This window comes from Crocodylus siamensis, chromosome 10, assembly GCF_052110815.1.
Source record: "Crocodylus siamensis isolate JL-2025a chromosome 10, ASM5211081v1, whole genome shotgun sequence".
In the NCBI taxonomy this organism is placed as follows: domain Eukaryota; kingdom Metazoa; phylum Chordata; order Crocodylia; family Crocodylidae; genus Crocodylus; species Crocodylus siamensis.
The window spans coordinates 3,153,505-3,176,690 of record NC_143404.1 but is presented as its reverse complement, the minus strand read 5'-3'; the positions used below and the strand labels follow the sequence as shown (position 1 = coordinate 3,176,690).

General features: G+C 47.2%; 1 protein-coding gene across 1 annotated transcript; it reads left to right on the top strand.

Moving 5' to 3' along the window:
• The first annotated feature begins 1 nt into the window (after position 1).
• On the top strand, positions 2-14,343 carry MFAP3 (microfibril associated protein 3). The gene is made up of 3 exons (XM_090064524.1): positions 2-75; positions 8,787-9,253; positions 10,385-14,343. Exons 2-3 carry the CDS (start codon positions 8,974-8,976, stop codon positions 11,128-11,130), a joined length of 1,026 nt encoding a protein of 341 aa, XP_089920650.1. The 5' UTR covers positions 2-75; positions 8,787-8,973; the 3' UTR covers positions 11,131-14,343.
• Positions 14,344-23,186: the final 8,843 nt, after the last annotated feature.

Here is a 23,186-nt window from a genome sequence, read left to right as displayed (position 1 = left end):
GCTCGCGCACCCGGAAGTAGCCGGGTTTCCGGGCGGCGGCGGCGGCAGGAGGGAGGGCGGTGGCGGCCAGAGAAGGTCTGTTCCCTTCTCCCCTTCCCCAATTCCCACCGTCTGTCCCCAGATCTCTCTTGCTCCCTCGGGCGGTGCCGACCCTGCTGTCCGCGCGCGCCGTGAGCGCGCGGGGGCTGGGTGTGATGTCAACGCGTGACGTCGCCCCCAGTCACACCTTCCTGTGCTGGGGGAGGGGGAGGGCGGTTTTGGGTTGACCCAGGAGTCCAGTTAAAAACAAAAAACAAAACCCGCTTTTCGGTTAAAAAACAACCCCAAATCCACATTTTTCCCCGTGATTTAAGTGAAACACCACTAACACATGCGTATCCATAGATATATCTATATAGATAGCTGGGGATATGGATATACAGGTGTTTCATTTTAACCCCAAATTCCCTTTTTTTCTGGAATTTAAGTGAAATACACCACTAACACAGAGATATAGATAGCAGTGTTTCATTTTAACCCCAAATCCACATTTTTCCATAACTAAAATGAAACGCCACTATACCTCTCTCTCTGTATGCATTAGTGTTGTTTCATTTAAATCATGGAAAAAAGGGGATTTGGGTTGGGGGGGGTTTAACCGAAAATTGGGGATTTTTTTAAATCGGGAGAAACCAGGACCCCTGGTGATGAGCTGCTCGCGGCATGGAGGGTGGTTTGGTCTGGGATGACCCTGGCTCTGGCAGAGGTCAGACTGGACGCAACTGCCAATGGCCCCAGGGTTCACGGGGTCGGCATCGTGATGCTGTGGCCCGCGGGTGCCCTGCCACGAGTTTTTGCACCCCCCGCATGGCCGTGCAGTGGGTGCAACACCATGCTGCAGTGCAAGGGCGTTCGTAGCCATAGGGAAGAGGCTTGCGTGCATCTCTGGTAAGGTTGGAAAAAAAAAACAAGCGCTGCCAAACCTTACTTTGGATCATGGCATTTTGCCCCTCTGGCACGGGAGCTGGGGCAGGAGATGAACAAGGGGAAAACCCCCTCAATAACATTTCCCGCAGGGGGAAACACCTAATGGTGAAATCCTGATGCTTTGTCCCGCAATTAATTTAAGGGACAAAATCCTGGTCATCCTAATAAGCCCCATTGTAAAGAGAAGGGCTCTGCATGGGTGCAGGCATCTGCCCATGTGGCTTGGCTTTCATTCCTCATTCAGCCCTAGTCAGGTCTGTTTGATGCATAAGAGGAATATGGGTCTTACGGCCACAAAATAACAGTTACCCCCTCTGGGTATTGGGTATGCAGAGGCTTAATTTATGGGACAAATAAAGGATAAAAGAGGGATGGGAGTGAAGTGGGGACACCAAGCAGAGTGCACCAGACAGTGTCCACTGGCCCTCAGAAAAGTCCCTGTTCGGGAAAACTTACACACATGCTTAATTTTAGGTCTGTATTTATATAGGCCTTTAGGACTCAGGGTTCAAAGTCAGTGGATCTCCCAGTCGAGTCTGCAGGCCTGATACTTTAACATTTTAGGCACATGCTTCTCTTCGCTTACAGGACTAGTCCTGTTGATTTCGATAGCACTGCTTGCAGAATTTAGGACCTGTAGGTGCTTGGGAGAGATCGGATTTTGGTTTACATGCGGTCTCCTTTGAAAATCATGTGCTGCGTTTATTTGTTGTATAATAACAAGCGGCGTATGCTTAACATTAAAGAAGCTTTGTTTGTTACAGACATATTCTAACAAATCCCAATTGAACTGAAGAGCCACTTGTACAGGAATAGATAATTTTCTAGTAATGGCCAAATAGGATTATGGGTTACATAAGGGGAAAATAAATTTTGCTTAAAGTGTAGATGATTGTGGTCTGTTCTTAAAGGTCAGAAAATCCAGGATTACAGTATGATGGTCTCACTGCTGATTATTATGGAATTGGATTGCCTCTTGATCGCACCAAAATATATCTTCTAGAGTATTTGTCAGGGTCAGCAATTCAAAGGCTGTCTACAGCTTTTTGGTTCTGTTTTATCTCAGTATATAAAATGATGCTTCCAGTTAACACAGGCCTATAAAACTTGCTGCCCCACCAGCCCCAAATTTGCAATGGTTTTTGCATACACATCATTTTAAATACTCTTGAGTTGTTCTCCCTGAGACTAATCATAGTGTTTAAAGTTAAATGCATCTAAGTTGTGTAGGATAAGAGCCAAACATGACTCAAACATATATGCTTCATGGGTTTTTATCCCTTTGCAGCTATTTGTTGTTACAGATACTAGTTCAATGAAGGTTAAATATGAGCTCAACTTCAGGGTCAGTCGTGAAGTATAATCTATTAGTATTCTGGACAATTTCTCTTGCTTAGGTTTAATATTTTTGAAAAATATGTGATGTTTGCACTTTCCATGTTTTATCCTTTTTTGGATTTGTTATCTGCTTCAGCAGCTGTTTTGCATAAATGTGATGGTTGGGTAATATGGATTTAGCAAATCATTATCTTTTCTAACACTTGACAATGAAAGATCATTGTCTGCTTAACAATAATGGCTTTTCCAAAAGGGAAATGTGACAAACAATTTATAATAAATCAGACCTTGAAGAGTTTAATAGTAAAATTCAATGACCCATCACCACCAATGTTTTATACATTATGCAAACTCGGTACAAACATAGTGGAGAGCATATGCAATTATTGAAGATAATTATCTCACTCTTATGAGGGAAAATGTTTCTGGGTATTTGATGTGTTAAAATAATTGACTGAGGTTTCTAATGCGATTTCAGGAAGAGAGTCAAGGAAACTTGAAAATCTAATAACTTAAATATAATAATTGAAAATGGAAAGAGTGGCACAGGGAAACCACAGGAGATATTGGAATTATCTCCACTAACTCTAAAACACTATTAGTGCGATTTTTATATTGAGGCATTGCAAACTATTCTTTTGTGTCTGATTCAATAATGAGAATAAGAGCTTGTCTTCACTTCCTAGTTAACTTGAGTTATAATCCCAGCAGTGCTATTAATTCAAGTCTTGATGGCGCAGAAAAACCCTGGATGATACTGGTTCTTTTGGCTGCTCTGGGACTGGACCTAGCTTGAAAGTTGGAGTTGGTACAGCTCATCAGCGACTAACACAACCCCTCTGGGCAGCTCAAGCAGTACTTTCAGTGTCACTGTTTTCACTCAGTTTTAGCTAACTTGAGACAGGGTAATTGGAGCTTGGGTCACCTGAGTACCTTCTGCAATGATGTCATCTCCCAGATTTGTAACATGCATGTATTATATATATTATAAAAAGTAAGTAAATGTCACAATAAATTGATGATCTTAGGCTGTTGCAGGCACAGCAAGTCCCCAACTTCCACCTTTGCTTCAGTTGTGGTTCTTAGAGATGCAAAAAGAACAAGATGCCTAAATTTCAGTTCTTTAAAGTTCCAAAGACATGTATGGACCTTCCCTAAAGGAAAAGTGGGGAGGTGCAGAAAAAGAAGCAACAGTCTCAAGTTGCCACAAGGGAAGTTTAGGTTGGATTTTAGCAAAAATACTAGGAGGGTTATAAAGCACTGAAACAAGTTACCCAGAGAGGTGGTGGACTCTCCCTCCTTGGAGGTTTTTAAGACCTGACTCAACAAATCCTTGTCTGGGATGATGTGGTTGGGGCTGGTCCTGCTTTGAGAAGGGGGCTGGACAGACCAACCTGGTGGCTTTTTATGATCAGATCACCAGATCATTAGATGCAGGGGTAGCAGTGGACATCGTCTTCCTGGACTTCCGGAAGGCTTTTGACACTGTCTCTCACCCTGTTCTCTTTAAGAAACTGGGGGGCTGTGGTGTAGACACCCACACAGTCAAATGGGTCGCCAACTGGTTGGAGGGCCGCACTCAGAGGGTGGTAGTGGATGGGTCCTTCTCAACCTGGAAGGACGTGGGCAGCAGGGTCCCCCAGGGCTTGGTCCTCGGGCCCGCACTGTTCAACATCTTCATCAGCGATTTGGACGAGGGGGTAAAAAGCACCCTGTTCAAATTTGCTGATGACATTAAGATGTGGGGGGACGTGGGAACATTGGAAGTATGCAACAGGCTACAATCTGACCTAGAGAGGTTACAAGGGTGGGCGGACGAGAATAGGATGGGTTTCAACACAGACAAGTGCAAGGTGCTGCACCTGGGGAGGAACAACCAGCACCATACCTACAGGTTGGGGAACTCCCCTCTTGTCAGCACGGAGGCGGAAAGGGATCTGGGAGTGATCATTGACTCCAAGATGAACATGGGCCGGCAGTGTGGAGAGGCAGTAAGGAAGGCCGACCGCACCTTGGCATGCATCCACAGATGCATCTCGAGCAGGTCCAGGGAGGTGATCCTCCCCCTCTATGCGGCACTGGTCAGGCCACAGCTGGAGTACTGCGTCCAGTTCTGGGCGCCGCACTTCAAGAGGGATGTGGACAACATGGAGAGGGTCCAGAGAAGGGCCACTCGCATGATCAGGAGGCAGCAGGGCAGGCCCTGTGAGGACAGGCTGCGGGACCTGAACCTGTTCAGCCTCCAAAAGAGAAGGCTGAGGGGATCTTGTGGCCTGTTATAAACTAGTCAGGGGGGATCAGCAGGCATTGGGGAAGTCACTGTTTCCCCAAGCACTGCCAGGAGTGACCAGGAATAACGGTCACAAGCTGGCAGAGGGTAGGTTTAGGTTAGATATCAGGAGGCGACTTCACGGTCAGGGCGGCTAGGATCTGGAACCAGCTTCCAAGGGAAGTGGTGCAGGCTCCTACCCTGGGGGTGTTTAAGAGGAGGTTAGATGCACATCTTGCTGGGGTCGTTTGACCCCAGTACTCTTTCCTGCCATGGCAGGGGGTCGGACTCGGTTATCTGCTCAGGTCCCTTCCGACCCTACAAACTATGAAACTATGAAACTAGATATGACCTCCTGAGGTCCCTTCCCACGCTCGTTTTGTATAATTCTATTAATGTGCATATCTGCTGGCTATATTAAACCTGTTATTAGTTAAAGTTACATAGGACAGCAAAATCCAGAATAATCCCTCAACAGATTGTAGTCTGCACTTTCAGTTTCGTGGCCAAGAATGAGCTTGCTTTTGGAACTACATTTAGAAATAGCAGCTCAGAAACCAGCCTATAAAATTAAAACATGTAATTTCCTGGTCATATAAATTACATTTCACTGAAACAAGAGTATTGGACGAGGCTTTTTCAAACCGATCTATGCTAGAGGTGGTCAGGCCATGGCAGATCATGGAGGGGATAGGCAGCACCGTACTGGGCAGGGGCAGAGTGCTACTTGAAGAGGGTGCAAAGCTAATTTGTGATGCGCCTGCCAGAAAGTTGCTTCCCTTGATTGTATTCACTCTTTCCCATTCTTTATTTCTGTGCATATTGCATTTAAATTGCAGGTTTTGAAACCATTTAGATTAATTATATGAACTTCCTTCCTTTTCTGTGTCCTTGTGACAAGGTATTTAGCAGAATTTGCAGATTGAATTGGAATCTGACAGGCCACGCCGTGAGTGCTTCTGCCATGGTCTCAAACATGTGACTTCTTGGGCTATCAGCCATGTACCTTAGCACCCGTGCCTGTGTCACCCCAGCCCCCAGCTTGTGAACAAGGCAGATAAAGTCATAAGTCCTAATTCATTTTCTAATTACTCTGCTGCAGAGAACCAACCTGTTCAGCCTCAGCAAGAGGAGGCTGAGGGGTGTCCTGGTGGCTGCTTACAAACTCATTGGGGGAGATCAACAGCAAATAGGTAGAGCCCTCTTCTCCCCAGCACCACTTGGGGTGATAAGGAACAATGGTAATAAGATGATGGAGAACAGGTTTAGGTTGGAGATCAGAAGGCAATATTTTACAGTTAGCGTGGCCAAAATCTGGAACTCCCTTTTCAGGGAAGTGGTCCTCGCCCCTACCGTGGGCAAATTCAAGAGGAGATTGGATGATCACCTGTCTGGGGTCTTGTGAACCCAGCATTCATTCCTGCCTGTGGCAGGGGGTCAGGCTAGATGATCTGTTCAGGTCCCTCCGGACCCTAGCTACTATGAAACTTTAACATCCTGGAAAAATACAAGAAAGAAATTGTCCTGTTTAAAACTACGTGATTGAATTTTGCTTAAATTTACCAAAAACGTTCCCTGTTGCTTCACTTTCGTCTGAATTATCAAACAGTCATATTTATTCAAGCAACGAGAACATTACGTCCCCACAGAAAGAAGCAGTATTGAAATGGTCTTATGCATGTTTAAATTTTCATTTCTTTAACAGTGATTAGATCATATTATAGACTAATAATTTTTAAAATGAAAGTTGTTTACCAGTTACGTGAGAACAAGAAATGAATCTCACACTTGTGAAATCCTAACATGATTTATTAATATGTAATCTATTTATATGCAGCTTTAAAAAGCCAAATGTTTTTATATTAATTTACTGGTAAACTGAGATATAGCAAGTTTCAGTCCCAAATGTGTTTTCTCGGAAGGCTTATCAACCACTAAAGAGCAAGTTTTTTAATGGAAGAGCTAATGTTTATTTTATTGTAAAAGCTAAAGGGGCTATACATTAAGGTGCTTCAAAAGTATTAACAAGGCACATAAGCAGTGGAAGTAGGACAACAGTGAGGGAACTAAAGTTGTAAGGGGGGTAATTTCGAAGGAAGAAGAAAAGCTGGATGAAGTGACTCCCGGCAAACAAGTTCAGAGGGATATTCTGCCATGGGTCAAGAAGATGAGAAAAAGCCCAGAAAGCGAGCAAGAAAGCAGGAGCATATGAAAGGGGAGGCGCGGAAGATGGACCCAAATTATTATATGGCCTGGTAGATGCAGACAAGACAAATGGCAAATACACCTCTGTGCCATGTAAGTAGCCTGGCTTATTTCCATTGGGATTTTGGGACTTCAAGTGGAAGGAGTTAATTGAACCAAAATCAGCCTCAGACACGAAGGTAGAGATGGTTCATCAGCAAAGGGCCACTGCCTGGCCAACGGCGGTTTGAAAATACTTGCTGGTTTTGACTTCTGCGGTCGCTATGGCTGAAGCCGTGTGCTGCAGCAGAAAGGGAGCTTGCTACCACTGCTCTTTTTTTTGCAGAAATGCTTTTCCAATGATATCCTTTGTGGAGTGCAGTCAACTCGGAAGCCCTTTTCCTTGTCTTCTGTCCCATGGGAAGCAACTTCTCCTTGGCCATGTGGTGCTAATTGAGTTCTTCCATAGCTGCTGACTTCATCCTAAATGGAAAAAACAGAAGTGAAGTGGGCAGAAGAAAGCATGGGGAGGGAAGACTGACTCAGCGCCATTAGCTGATCTTAACAAAGAATCAGTATGGTTGCTTAATGGACAGAAATTAGAGATCCCGATTGTTGTAGAGCAAACCACCTTTAATAAAATAATTCCTAGTCTGTACTGTGTATTGTAAGTTAATTTCCTTTTTCCCAAACATACTTAATTCATGTATCCTGCAGGGAGAATTTTAAACCAATTACAATTATAGTAAAAATCCTGTAGTAAAAATAGTTCAATTATAGTGCAACCCAAGGTGCACCGTTACCTAGTAATGCGAAGCCGAAGAGAAAAACATCTCATGCATCGGCGTTCCATACAAAAACATGGGAAGGAATGAATCACCCTTTCCTTTGTGCTGCTCTAGTTGTGAAATACAAACCTATTAGCATTCATTTTTGGTAGAAGAACAGATCGTAAAGTTTCATGCCAGATACTCAACAAGTTATGTAGGATATTCATTAAGAAAACAGGTATTTTAATTTGATTGGGAAGGGTTTTGTAACTGTTTTTTTCATTGCTGTCAAACAGTCTGGAAGAAACCGTGAGTCTAGGAGCACTAAACAGGGCAGAACATTTCTCAAGTCAAGCTTCAAGAAGATTACGTACAAATCTTCAGCCTCACCTTGGGTTGTGAAAACCAGTGTGTTTTGATACTCGATTGAAAAAAGATTCCTTGCAGACAAGAAACATCAAAATGTGTGGTCTATCCTAATGCCATAAAAGAGCCTTGATTTTAAAATGTGTGGGTGTTATCCCTAGGCAAAGCACCCATTGATAACACTAGGGCACAGTTTGGTACTTCATGTTTTTCAAGCAGTTTGGAAAATGAAAAACAGGATGCAACTGCTGAGTAATACTGGCACAAAGTACAATATTATCCACAGTAAATCAAGTGGATGCAAGTGGGGGTGGATGCTGCCAGTCTAACACCTCTCTCCCTGCCCCCACCCCATGCCAGTGCCACCCCCCTTGTACCCTATATCCCCATCCTCAAAATCCTGGATTCACTCCTGGATAAATGTTAACAATTCTACAAAATACACTGCAGTTACCTCTAGATGCAGAAGAAGGGGCTAATTGGAACATTACAGCTCTTGGAGGTATATCTTTTTTAACTGAAAAATATGATTTGATCTTTCCTTTTCCCTCTTCTGTGAAGGCAGTTTTACTTAGTCTGCTATACGCACCAACCACGTTCTGACCAAGCTGATAATTGTGCATGTCTGACATGCCGAGCCCTGGCATTTTCCTTGCAGTTGTTCCTGAGATGTGTTATTTTGAATGGGGGAGAAAGTGTACCTCTGAAGTAACTGAAACCCCGATCATGCTAATACTGTCTTACCCTTGTTCCTCCGGTGTGAGCAAGCCCAACCCTGACTCCAAACCTTGTAGCAGACGGATGAAATTAGTTTAGTCGGAAATCCTATTTACTGGAAATGAGATTTGAAAATCATGTAAGCTTGATATTAACAAACCTAATTCTTGTTTCAGCTGGATTTCCCTTTTCCATCGTTAATGTTGATGGTACTGCCAGCACACTTGGATCCAAGAAGTTCTCTCTCGGTGAACATTGCAAATCCTGCTCTCAGTTTCAGCTTAATGCAGACAGTTTGATATTATACTTTCTGCTTCCCACTCCAAATTATATGAAAAAGAAAAAAATTGGCTTTAGTCTTCCATGAAGTTCAGTTGTTACCTGTTAGTTTTAATTACTAGCATTGGTCTGCCTGCTGGATTTGCACTGAAAAATGTAACTTTTACCGGGACGACTGTACCTGAGTCTCTCAATGTGTCGCTTCATCCGGTCTTGCAAGCCTTGGGAAATTCTCCAGCACATCATGATATCATAGCAAAGGAGGGGACCGGTGCATTAATTGAATGTAATCTCAACATCAGCCAGTATGAATTTATTCTTTGGTACAATTCTAAAGGACATCTTCTCAAGCAAAATGATGAAGGTAAGCTCTCCTCTTCCCTCCTGTACTGAAATGGCTGTCAGGCTCGCGCGTTATCTGGATCTCAACTGTTTGATGCTCTCTGGGAGGTGTTAGCCACATTTCGCAGATTGGGCATTGCAGCCCGGGGAGGCAGAGTCCCGGATCGAGTGCACAGTAGCAGCACCCAGCTCCATGTGTTAAAGTCACAAACCCAAATTAGACGATTAACTTCCCTCTTCAGTGAACGAAGCAGAGTTGGGTGCCTCAGAGGAAGGGCAGATTGTAGTGAAGCAGGACATTTGGCCTGGGAGAGCCAGATTTAAGCACAAGACAATACTTCCTGCCTCGTTTTGAATCTGGGGAGCATCCTTCATTAGGCAGCAACAGGCATGAAATTAGGTGAACTTACAACACGGAGCTACTTGACAGTATTGTCTTTGAGCAGTGCATATTAATTTGGGGGGGATTCATAATTTATGTGCAGCCAAAATAATCTATAGAAGCCATCTGGGAATGAATTGAAAGCAGAGTAATGAGGGGAATGAGTTACAAAAACAAATCTGTTTTCTTCCTAAATTACAAACAGGCAAGAAACAGCCTGTGAAACCCGCCTTTTGTTGTTTTCTTTTTAAAAGAGCTTGGTAACTCGATAAAGAAGCCTCCATTAAAGCAAAGAAGTGGGAACAGAGAGACTCCCGGGTCTGAGGCCAGCTGAGTCTCTTACCGACTGCCTGACCTTTTCCTGTGGGTCACTTGACTTTTGTCTCAGTTAACTCGGATGGAAAATTAGACTTTATAATGATAGAGGACAGCAATTAAACAGAGCGCTGCATGGCAGGGAGAACGTGCTAAACCAATATTAGTGACCTTTTTGCAAAGAATTTGTAATTTATAGGCACATCAGCACAGCATAACGCACCACAACACAGATTGGGATGTTCATTTTCACCTTGGGGGAGAGAAGGAGGTAGACTTGTGGCTTTCCAGATAAGCAAGCGATCAAATGAAATCTCCACCACAGGAGCGGTCGTCGTGGGATCTTTGGACTGTGCTCTGTGTTCCAGCGTGTATCCAGATAAAGTAAGAAGTGCTGGTTGCATTTTTCCTGAATCATCATTTCGTTGCTTTCTTTTGTTTCTTTCCTATCTGTAGGTGGGCGTTGGTTGATCGCCGATAATGTCCTTAACTTCACACGAGTGACCTTTGATGACCGTGGGCGGTACACGTGTGCAGCCACCAACCATAATGACACCGCTTACTACACAGTCACTCTGAGGGTTATCTTCACCTCGGGGGACATGAGCATCTACTACATGATTGTATGCCTGGTTGCCTTTGCTATCACCCTCGTTTTAAACATAACTCGCCTGTGTATGATGAGCAGCCACCTCCGCAAGACAGAGAAGGCCATCAATGAGTTCTTCCGGACTGAAGGGGCTGAAAAGCTTCAGAAGGCTTTTGAGATTGCCAAACGCATCCCGATTATCACATCAGCCAAAACGCTGGAGTTGGCCAAAGTCACCCAGTTTAAGACCATGGAATTTGCACGCTACATTGAAGAGCTGGCCAGGAGTGTGCCCCTTCCACCACTCATCCTGAACTGTAGGGCATTCATGGAGGAGATCTTCGAGGCAGTGCGTGTGGATGAGCCTGACGAAGTGGGAGAAGAAATCAAACAGACCCAAGCCCTTAATACGCAAGACGCAATCTGCCCTGTCGACCTGGAGATCAAGCGCAGTAATTCACCGGCGGGGGATTCTGATGATGGCTCCATGAGCGAACAAGGCCAAGAAATAGCAGTCCAGGTGTCGATTCACTTGCAGTCAGAAGTGCAAAGCATTGACACGGCTTCCCATGATAGTGGCCATTTTGCACCTTCTGAGGAAGACGCCTGTTGAATCCAGCTCTGTCGGGTGATGAAAGCTTCCTCATTTCTGTGTGACATCAAGAGAAAGAACTGAAAACAAGAGAGACCAGAATCTGCACAAGGAATAATGACTTTTCCCCAGATTATGAGGTGCCAAAACTAGTACCAAAACACTTGGTATTTTCCTTATCCAATGTTTCTTACTGTTTTAAAGGCTGTCTAGACAAAGCTGTTTGAAATGCACCCTAGCACTGGTTTTCTACTGCTCTGGAAATATTTCAGACAGAGAGCAATGTTTTCTGGTAGCCTCAGTCACTGGATAAGGACTGACCAAGCTAAGCAACATGCCTGCAATAAGATCTTCTCCTTTGTGAACTCTCTCTTCATACATGCAAAGAAACGTGAATGTCTTGATTCGAGTGCGCCCACACCATTGTCATGAGTTGAGTAGCTCGCTCTTCTTGAGTGGCCTCTTGATGTGTGCTGTCCATCAAAACTGAGGCGAGTTTCAGGAAACCTGTTTCATGTTGCATGCTTCATTGTCGCAAAATGTACTGTAATTAGAAGGGGTAGTACAGACTTAGCAGCTGGATTGAATTAACAGTCATCGTTTCGTAGCAGTTTATGGAATAACCTAGCTCCCCATTTTCCATGATTCTGCTGAAAACCTGCACAAACTGTCAGGGCGTGTGGAAGATGAAATGTTGGTTTTGATATAACTGCTCTTTTAAACCTGGTGCTGGGTGCAAAAGCACCTTTGGGTCCATTTTATGGAGCGGGACAGAAAGACAGCACCGCTGTTTATTGTCTCTCCTCTGACTGTATTGACTTGACTCTTTGCACAAAATCCAAAGTATTATGGTGTTTTGGATGTCTCCGCTAGCAAGGGATGACACGAGGGTTACTTACGTCATAAACTAAACCTGAAACAAAATCTCCAGATTGGCTGTCTCAGGCAGTTGTTTTGAAGCAATGTGAGTAAGAAAAGAGGAGGGGGGAAATGAGAGCCAGGTTCTTAGTTTGGGCAGGATTTGCAGAACGCAGTGGCAGTGGGAGGACAGAAAGGGCCTAGCGGCTCCATCTTCGATGCAGCAGCCCTTTAGGTCCTCTCTCATGCCAAAATAGCAAGGACTACGAGAGACCAGGCATCCTGTCTGCCTGCTGGGTCCTCTCCAGTCCCAAGAGTCTTCTTAGTGCTGCTGATCCAGCCTTTAGGAACCAGGACGCAGGGAAGATCCCGACCACTACTTTCGCTCTTTGGTGCTGATTTTTCCCCCCCTTTTAGCATTTACAAGTTGTATCACTGAGTAGCATTTTATCTCCAGCTGAGATGTAGTATATGTAAGGCTTGTAAGCTCTCCACAAATTAATTTCTTACAAGTACTGGAAGCATATTGCCATATAATTTTTAACAACTTGGCAACATGAGCAACATTTAATTTCCCACAACTCTTTTTGCTTCCTATTATTGAGCCATCACTTGAACTAGTGGTTTCTGGAGGGAACGTTCAGGATTCTTAAGAGGATTTAATGTTACATTTACAGGAGTGGAGGTGGATGACAAACAAGCAAAGTAGTGCTATTTTGCAAGTCAGGGTGTTGTGCAGTAATACATCCCGGTAATACATGGTGTGAATAAATCACATTCATCACAGTATTCAGGAATGAGAAGCTGAAGTATCCATTTCCATTTTAGAATTATTTTCATGGAAACTTTTAAGCTTAACGCAAGTGACAATAGGTTTTAACAGAGTGTCTTTACAGAGAGGACTGTCTTTATTAGAAACATAGCAGTTTCCTTGCTGAATCAGGCCACTACATTTTGCAACAAGCATTTGCAGTATAAGCTGCCCTAAGTAATAGTTTCTTCATAATTCCCATAGCCAGAGATCAAGTTATGTCCCAGAGCCCAAGATTTTAGAGGTTTTTTTCTAATTTCTTTTTTATGGTTTGCGATAGTCACTTTTACAGCTTTGCATATTCTTTGGGTAAACGGCCAGTCTTTCTATATATCCAGCTAAGCTGCTGGCCTCAGTGGTGTCCTGTAGAATTTGTTGCCACTGGATAACGATGTGCTAAATTTGGACAAGAATCATCTTGCATCGGTTCAAAGACGTTTCACCCAGGGGGTTGATAATCTGGTGTCGCCTCGTGCGTACCAGCACCCATACGAATGCATGCCTGTCTTTCAGTGAAGCTGGCTAGATCCCTCTCCCAAACTGTCATATTACATATGGTGATATCATCCATGACATTTTGTCCTCACATTATGCATGCAATTTGGAAATGGTACCATAAAACGAAGGCTCCTTCTAAATGCTTCCAAACCAGCAAATATGAAGACATGATTGACACGTCTCATCAAAAAAGCAGCAGCTTGCACACAACACCATGACACCGGAGCTGTCTCTGAGGAGTGTAAGAGAACAGCTCCCAAGTTCCTTCAATCTGTTCTTGCTTCTAGCTCAGAGAGCTCTGAAGTTCTTACAAAACCAAACTGGTCTGTGCACCTACCTGCCTGTCCACGTGTGTGTGCTCTGGTAAGGATGTAGAAAAGAGATTGCCCAAGTGTAGCAGGTCCTCAGAAGGCAAACACAGTGTCACGTACTTGATGGTAGAAATCAGGATTTCCTTAACTCATATGGCCAGTGCGCCATGGTAATCCTATTTTGCAGGATTTCCAATAAATAAGTATTTCTGAAATATGGGGCTTTATCATGCTCCTGTTGAATTTAATCATATATTGTCTAGGAATATATTGAATATATTTAACAGATCCCTGTGGTGGGAGTGGGGGTGATGATGTGTTGGCACATGGAATTTCCAGCTTAACACAGAGGTTTCCAAGAGGTTGACCCATTTCCACTAAATGAATTAGGAGTGCACACAACTGCCTGAATTTGGTTAATGCAGCTGCGAATTATTCAGAAAGAGTTTTTTCCCATTGCCAGTGTTTGTTTCTTGTCTTATAAAATACTTTTTTTTGTGGCTGAAACGTGTGTTCGACAATCACAGAGCTGTCTCGTCCTTTCGTCCTAACCTCTGTTTCTTTTATATATGGTGTAAAACTCGCTTGTTAGCCAAGGTCATGCCTAAAATTATAACTGTGTGGTTCTTTGTATTCTGTAGAACATGATGTGTCCATTTTGTGTAACAGTGCAAGATTTCATACTTTCATAAAATGAACTCGTAGATTTTGAAAATAAATTTACAAAAAAGAAGTTTGCTATTTAAGTTCTCTTGTATCCATTAAAGGGTAGTGAGAAGCTGTCTTCGTTTCATGTCAGCAAAGTTGTTAGGCACAGTTAAAAAAAGGTTGCTGTCGTGTCCTTATATCTGAGAGGCAGTTCATGCCATAATATCTTTGGCCTTTCATTTCTTAATTTCTTCCAGAACCAGCTGTAACAATTCGTACCAGTTGTTACCAAATAACTGCAAAATAATTGGGTTCAGTAAGGTCCTCGTTTCAGTGCTTTGCAATTATGATCTCCTCTTCTTCAAATATCTATTACAGTGATTCTGGTCAATATTCAAACATTTGTATTTTGGAGGACGGGCTTTTCTTTCCGTAAAAACCCACTCATGGTTCAATACAACTGAAATGGCATTAAAGGCAGCACCTAATTAGTAGACAAGAACCGTGTACTGAGAATAGTTAAACCTTTCAGGGACAGATCGTGCCCAGGTATTATAGGAGTAGGCATGCGAGCACGTAGGGTCTTCTGCTCCCTTGCTCGCCTGTTGCAGGGACTGGTCAAATCCATAAGGCCTGCTGTCTCTCCACATCCCTCCAGACAGAGGAAGCCCTTAAGGGCAGAAATTCTTCCCTTGCTGTTGTCCAACAAAGCCATTAAGAGGCATAGCGGAGAAAGTCATCTGAATCTCCCAGTCCTGGAGCAGTCACACAATGTCTGCACATGCACAAATCCCAGGTGCTCCCCACAGGGCTATGCAACACGGAGCTATACAATCCAGCCCTGAGCATTGAAGTCCCAAGTGCAATCCGTGGAGGCGAATACTCCTGGGAAACTCTAGCAATGGCAGTGGAGTTGCAGCAAGGCAAATAAAAGAGGAACGTTTTCCACTGCCAATTTCTGCGCAAGTGGGACAGCGAAATGAAAACTTCACTCTTCTTCCACCTGCCCTCTGGGGTTGACTGAGGCTTGAAGAGCAACGTTATTCAAGCAAGAGTCAGCATTTGATCAATACCTGGCTTTTAGCCCTGTGTTTGGGGGAGATACTCAGCTGAATGTTACTGATAACTAGTCCAAGCCACCTATGTGCTTTGTAATGCATTTTCATTTAACCTGTGTAGAGCGTGATTCAAAGTGAAGTTTGCACAGACGTAATACCCATTTCTATTTTCACTGGCTGAACCAGGCAGCGATAAAGAATTGGAAACTGCAGGTATTTCCACGGTGAAAGACAATAGGATTTTTTTGTTTTGTTTTAATTACCCCTCTTGCCATCATCTTGTCTTCCAAGCTGGATCTTCTGCTCAGGTTTGAGGATGGGTGTCCAAAAAAAGCAGTGATACATCACTCGAGGCATGTTAATAAAGTGTCAAGCCTGTCGCACACGGAGGGGGAGATTCTGCACGAGCACAGGTTGCCATAGCTTTATTGACTTCAATTAAGCTATGGCAGTTCACACCAGCTGAGTATCTGCCACCTGATTTTCTGCTGTTCACTGACACCTCGCTCACACACATCAGAAAATACTGCCAACCTCTTTGCATATTGGATGAACAGTTTCCTCACTGTGCTCCAAAGCAGTAAATCTCTTCATTTCACTTATGCCAGATATTTGTAATGTCAAAAAACTGCAGAAAATGTCATCTATATTTCAGCATGCTTTAATACTAAGAGTTTCCCGTACTTCCCTCATGCTGGTTTGACAATGATTGAAATAATAGCGACCAAGTAGGTAGCCTTTTCTGTTTCCAAAGTGCTGTGCAAACAACTAATTAGCTTAATGAAAACGAGTGGTTTTCCTTAAAATAGAACCAAAATATTTTAGAGCAGGATTGTACTTATCCCAAGATGCTATCATTTATTTATTCTACGCAATTCAAATTCCCCTGTGTGTCCTGCATTGCAACCATGTATTTGAGTGTTTGCAGTGGGCTATTTGCATCCATAGATATATGTGTAGATTATCCATATGTCCACCCATCTGCCTCGAGGCTCCATACGGTATCTAAAGAGGCTGCTACATGTCAATTAACCCATGAAGGGGCTGGAATAATTTGTTCTCGTGCGCTATCTGGCCTGTATAGCAGCCCTTCTCTGTGTCTGCAAGAATTAGATGCAAATGCCTCCTTCTGGAGGCCAATTTGCCTTCACATTGAAGTACAGAGTGGCCAGCTTAATTATCTGTGCTATGCTAACAACAGGTTGGGGGGCCGAGTCCTGGGCAATGCACGGAGAACACAGCAGCCTGGGTGTCCTGAAGAGCTTGCAGTATAAGGAAATCAAAATGAAAGAAAACACAACTCGGGATTTGGTGGATAGGATTTTCCTTTGAATCCAGCATTTCTGTGCTTCAAGAACTATGGCTTTTCCTCTGCGTAGGCAGGATCCTGATCTTATCCCTTGTTCTGTATTGCATTGGTCAGTAGCATGAACATAACATGAAATAATGCCATCTGTTTACGGTGGTCCTGGCTGTCACGCGACCGTTTCAGTGGCCTCCAATGGGAGAGTCTCAGCCCCAAGTTTGACACTGGTTTTCACCCTTCTGGCCTTTTTATACCCGTTAGACTTGCATACCAGGCTTGACTTGTAGGTCTGCTGAGGGACTCTTTGGACCAAGGAAGTTGTCTGAAAAGCAGCCAGAGCTAGCTGTCGGGGAGTTAGTCCATAATGGAGCGCAAGGCAAAGTCAAAATAGCGGAAGTTTTAAGTAGCAGGGGCCTAGTGTCAGGCACCTGAGATGAGGCATCTGCCACTAGCTGTTTAGTGCTGCCACCGTCCACACCGGCCAGGTCCCAAATAGCCGTTCTGATCGCACCTTTGCTAAAGCGGAAGACAGTGCACTAATGGCCGTGTGTGCATGAAATTTCCCCATCGCAATCATTCCACGTGCAAGCCAAGCGTGCATTTGTCTGCTGACCTTGCTTGAAATCTACCCCCTGGGTACAGACGGATAGTGCACGTCTCACCTCACCGGTCGCTTCACTGCAAAGCTGGTTTCGTGGAACCTGCTGAAGCCCCGTGGTGCTCAAGGGCAGCGTCTCATGCTTAACGAGGACAGTCCTTCCCTTCGTGGAGAGGCCTTGGGCGCTCTGCATCCTCCCCCATCCTGCTTCGGAGAGTTTACACCTCCGCCTTGCCCGTCTCCCAGGCACAGGTTGCATGTGTAAAGCACTGCAAATCGCTTTTGCTGCTGCTGCTTCTGGTCTGCCCGTTCCATCCGCTCCTATCTGCACGCGTGGGGGAGCCGTCTTGGGTCTGGGCAAGGCTAGGCAGGCAGCAGACTCTCCCTTTCCAGAGGCAGATTGCACATCCACCTGCTGCATCTTGCAGGGCCTCATTCCTGATAAAAAATGTCATCTCTTTATCTTGAAGTCCTCACAGCGGGGCTGGGAGACAGCTCCTAGAAAGGACCCTGCTGCAAAGACCCACTCCATTTTTCCTCCTGTATTTTTTCATCAGGGCCCCACATTTCCTCTTGAAAGGTGTTGGGAGCAGTTATCTCATAGATTTCGTAGACATTGGGGCTGGAAGGGACCTTGCAAGATCATCAGGTCCAGTCTTCCAAGGGGCTGGAAGTCAGCTGGGGTCAAAGGATCTCAACAAGATGTGCATCCAAGTGGTAAGATAGGTATCCAAGTGAAATCTCTGGGGGAGCAGTCGCTTTTGTTCATTATTTTTATTTCTGATAGGTTTTCCCAGTTTAGCTCTACAGAGGGATGACGAGCAGTTGGCCGTCTTCGATTAGAAGAGGGGTTTCTCTGGGGAATTGCACGGACCACCCTTCCCCTTTCCTGCGAGCCGGCTCTGACACGAAATCTATTGCAGCCTGGCGTCGGTTCAGCTCCAGGCGGTTTCACATTTCCATTATTGGACAACTTTCGATGCAGGCTGGAAATGCAACGTAACGACATTTGGGGAAGAGGTGGAGACCATGTCTATGCAGGCCCGAGGGACGGTTTTGCTGTTTGGATTTATCGACTGGCTGACCAGATTCATTATTCCTACCCAATTAGCTTCTCTTGTTGAGGGATGCCCCTTTGCCATCTGAAATCTAATGACTATATTACTTCGAGTATATGGCCCTCTGGAGTTTAAGACTCACCCACGTTTGCTGACTCGAAGGGGAAAAAAAAGAAACAAATGCATTTACAAGGATGCAGACTTTCTGGTACATATAAGGGCATTTTCTTGTTTTTTCTTTATGACTCCATTTCAAGATGCAGAGCAGGTTTAGAAGAAATCTTTGGTTTCTTCAAAAGCATGTCCTTGTCCCAAGGAATATGGTCATTGCTAGAGCACTTGTAGGGCTTAAGAGGAGTGGGTCTGTTCTACTTGGCACGAGGCAGGTTTTTACTGTGGGTAAAGAGGCAGGTGGTGTGGAAGTGACCTTGTCTTTCCAGGGAAGCCAGGCTGAAGGCTGCGCCAGCCAGGGAAGCGGAGCGTGCGGGAAGGAAGCCAGACGTTCTCACTGGATTTCAGCCCCAGTCCAATCTGAACGGCAGCTTGAGAGGGCACCTAGGGCATGTCTGGACCGTGGCAGCAACGTGCCCCAGGCAAGGCATCTAATGCAAACCCTACTCCCACTCCCCCGGTATGCCCTAAACACCAGCCGGAGGCTGCGCTGGGGTCACCCCCCAGCCACCGTCTCACATGTAGGACTCGTGGGCACCCAGGAGCTGCCCCAGTAGTGCATTCAGTAGTTGGAGCATGCAAGGGGCAGCTGGCATAGGTGCTGCCGTGATGCAAACATACCCTTTTCCCTCCCCTGTCCCAGGCAGGATCAGCTGGGCCTTGCCCATCCCTGCTAGGTATTTGTCTGACCTGCCCTTATGCCTCCTGCCACGGAGATTTTACAGTGCCCGTCAGTCTGTTCCAGCCTTGCAGTGAGAAAGATCTTTCCGATCACCCTGACTCTCCTAGGTCGTCCTGCTCCTGTCCTCAGCAGATGGGGAGACCAGGCGTGTGATAGACATCACTTCAAGGGGTTCAGTCCTGCTCTGTCCTCCGCACAAAGGGTCCCGACGCCGCCTCATCTGCAGCGAAGCCTGGATTCAAAGGGCAGTCGGGCTTCAGAGTCAAGGAGGCATCACAGATTAGTTTGTGCCCTGAGCCTTAGAGAGAGGAACTTGCCTCCCAGCTTGGTGGTCCTTCCTCCATCCCGCTGCCGGGGAGGGTGACCTCAGGAGAGGAGAAGGGCAGCTTGGAGCAAAGCAGCCTGTGTTTTGCTGAGCCCGCCTGACTTGCTGCCTACGAAGGCTCACCTCCGCTCCACATGCCCTTGGACCTGTGAAAGGAGGGGCAGAGCAGGTGTTTGCTGCTGGCCCGGTCAGACGCATCCAAGGCTGCTGAGCACGCAGCGGGCTGTAACTGGACCCGAGTCCATTAGCGCTACCCTGGGTGCAAACCCCAAGAACGTGCAGAAGCTAAGCAGCCCCCGTCATTCACAGCAATTCATGCCATTAGCTGTGCTTGGCATGGGCAAGGCAGCGAGTAAAACCACAAAGCTGCTTCTCCTCTGGAGCCAGCCTGAACCACCGACTCAGGGATAGAAAAGGAGCACCTCTTCCTAAGTATATAGGAGGGTAACTGGTGTATCTGTCCATTTGCCTCTATAATGGTCCCGGTAGCTGTCTCCAGAGGCAGGTGGGGCAAAGATGCCATCAGCGCTGCCTAATATTTCTGCAGGAGTCGCACCAGGCAGCTGAGGTCCCTCCAAGCCCGTGCAAGTCTCCAGCTCTGGACCTGTCGTTCTGCCCGGCTGGCGCTAGAGGCAGCTCTTGCTTTGATCATGGCAGAGATGCAAAGGGAATCACCACTGAAAAGTTAGCAGTGCCTTTCCAAGCACGGAGCCGAAGCTGCGGCTGTCGGTCGCAGTCTCCGTGGGCCTGTCCGTGAGCTCCGGCCACGCTCCCTGCGCAAACAAAGCTGGACCAGCGCAAGGAATCGGCTGCAGTGAGAAGCATCCAGAAAAAAGCCGTCGCCCAGGCTTGGATCTGACCTTCCTCTGTCCGTGCCACTCTTCTCAGCCTGGTAGCACCGAGGCCTAAATCTTAACTGTTCCCTATCAAGCCTGGATCCAGACAGGGAGTGAGACCTGGACCCAAGTAGGGCTCAGCTGGGGCTTATAAAAGGCGGCGGAAGGAAGCTGTGGCCTGTGTCTGAGGCTGGGGAGGGCAGACAGGAGACTGGGTTTCTCTGGGCAGGTGGCTGGGAGCCCTGCTTTCCCCTTGGGGCGGGATTCGAGGTTTTTCTTCGCATAGGGAATGTGCGCGGCGGTGCGGCAAACCCCGCGGGCTCGGGGAGAGGCTGTCCTAGGGTCTGGGCCTGGGAGAAGGGTGTCAGTTTGCAGAAAGCCCGGGGAGGCGGTAAGAGGCCCGTCTCCGGAGCAGGGAGATGCCGGCGCGGCGAGCCAGCCCTCGAGGCGCTGGCAGAGGGGAAAGGGTCGTTCCCCGCCCCGCCTGCCCCGGTCGAGGGGACTGATGTGTTTGCCGGAGGCTCGTCTACACTACAGCACGGGGCACTTCTAGCTCCTGCCGCGTACCTCGTGTCCACGCACGCCTCGCAGCAGTGCCCTGGCGCTCCCCTGCTCACACAGGGGCCGGGGCCTTGGCTTTCGGGCCCCACGTCATCGCACAGCAAGAGCCAGCCCCTGCCAGGGAGTGGGACTGAGGATCTCGTTAGCCAGGGCAGGAAGGGGTTATTAGCCTCCATTTCACAGCAGAAGGGCCGAGACAGAGAGACAAGCTGACCCAGCTGAGGGCACGCGGGCTGCCCAGAGAGATTGCAGACTCGCCGTCCTTGGAGGCTTTTAAGACCTGGGTGGACAAAGCCTTGGGTGGGATGACCTATTTGGGGCTGGTTTTGCTTTGAGGAAGGGGTTGGACTAGGTGTGACCTCCTGAGGTCCCTGGTAGTTTTACTAAGTTAGACAGTGGATTGGCGTAGGATGGTTTGGAGGGGGCCGATCCCTTCCAGCTCTGCTTCTGTTTGATCTCTGAAAGATCCTCTCCCAGGATCCCTGTCTCGGCTGAGACCAGCTCGGTCCCAAAAACAGGCTCGAGTAAATTCCCGCTGCACCGAAATCAAAGGGCAGGCAGTTTCGATACCACGAATTACACTTTCTCCCCATCCTGTTGCTCTGCCGGGGGCTTGTCTTGCTTTTAACAGCTCTCCCCCAAGCGCCCTTTCTTCCACGCCGCTGCAAAGGCGGCAAAGCTAACGCTAATAGGAGAGATGCCGTCAAGGGAATCGGCATCTTCCTCTGCACCGCGTCCCACCCCGCGGCCTCTACCTCCAGCACTCCCTGCGAGGCAAGGCGCTGGGGAGAACAGCCCAGCCTGGCGTGCAGCCCTGGAGCGTGAAATGAACTCCTCTACCTCATGCCTGGCTTTTTAAAACCCTTGCGCTTGCATTGGAGCCAGGATGTGTGCAAGGCCAAGTCACCCCCACCCGGTCTCTGTCTCGCTGTGTCCTGGCCCGGTTGCAACTGGTTGCTTGGTCATGTCCCTGAGGAAGAGACAACCAGAGGGATTCGTGCCAGGTTCCTGCCCTTTTTCCTCCATATTCCAGCAGTGTCCAAAGGATTTAGCAGTTGCTACAACACAAACACATGGAAAGACGCTGCCTCACGACCATTTCTTTCTCTTTGCACTGACTGCAGTTTTCTTCCTTTCATCCATTCAAACCCCACTCGCGTGGCCCGGGGAACAGAGCGCACGACCGCCTGCTCCCTTCGGGAACAGGGAACAATGCCCACAGCCACGAGGCGTGAAGCCTGCTCCATCCTGCCACGTGCAGTCATGCACGGACACGCGTGTGCACGCACAGCAAACGGCTAGGCTTATCCCTGCACGATACAGCCCCTTTGCAAGCGAGCTGGGAGCTGCGTTGCTCAGCCCTGGTTGAAGGTAGGAACGGAGCCCCCCATGAGCCATCCGTGGCTGCTTTCGCGGCTCCCCTGCGTCCCCTCTCCCCAGGCCCCGACATTGCTTCCTCCAGCTCTTGCCGCTATTCCTTCCCCGGCTGAACGTAGCAGGGCTCAGTCTGGCCAGCTTCCAGCGCTGCTCTTTTCCCCGTGCCGCTGGAGGAGACAGAGCTTACAGTGGCCTTAAAGGAAGAAACGATGCATAAAAATATTTGATCAATTAAGCCGAATGGTTTGGCAGGTGGCAGCATCCCCGCTGCACGCCCCGCTTCGCCCTCAGCTCACTGGAGCGTGCTCGTTCCAGGCAGCCTGGCTCCAGGTTTGGGGGATGAAGCATCAGGCTGCCCCACCTTTTGCAGCAAGTATCCCGGCTTCCAGTTGATTTCCACTGAGCTGAGGGCATAGGGGAAGCAAGAGCATGTGTGTTGGCAGGTCTTTCTTCATGCAAATACCTAGCTTCTCTTGCATGCAAGAAAAATTTTACTGAGCTGCCCACAACCGAGTCATAAGCCGGGGAACTGGACGCACGTGGAAAGCAATGCCTCAGATCACTGCACCTTGCCTCTGGACCGTCCCATGGAGAGAGACGGCGGGCATCTGTTTGCTGGTCCCTCTCACCAGCACATCAAAGAAACGTTCAAGTGTTTCTCTTGGGAAGTATCTTAAGAGAAGCCCCCAGACATCTCCCGGCCCGTTGTCATCGCTCCAGCCAACGTGTGGAGGGCCCCAGTGCGCTTTATCAGCATCGTCTCCAAAATCGCTGGCTGGAGACCTGGTTGGAAGTGGGCAATCCTATCTCCTGGGCTGGGGATGGCAATGGGAGAAAACCCGCCGTTCCCCTGGGTCCCGTCCCAAGTTCCCACGCCTTGGCGAGTTTGGGCAGGAAGGTGGACTTGTAAGACCGTTGGTGACCTGGTAAGAGATGACGTTTCTGAGCAGTGATGTGGCCCTCTGCCCCTTTTCCAGCT

What these genes read in the sequence shown, in the direction of transcription:
- MFAP3 (XM_090064524.1), top strand. Translation starts at nt 8,974, where the DNA reads ATGAAGTTCAGTTGTTACCTGTTAGTTTTAATTACTAGCATTGGTCTG. An exon ending in TCTCAAGCAAAATGATGAAG is followed by an intron (nt 9,254 to 10,384) that starts GTAAGCTCTCCT and finishes TCCTATCTGTAG; the next exon opens with GTGGGCGTTGGTTGATCGCC.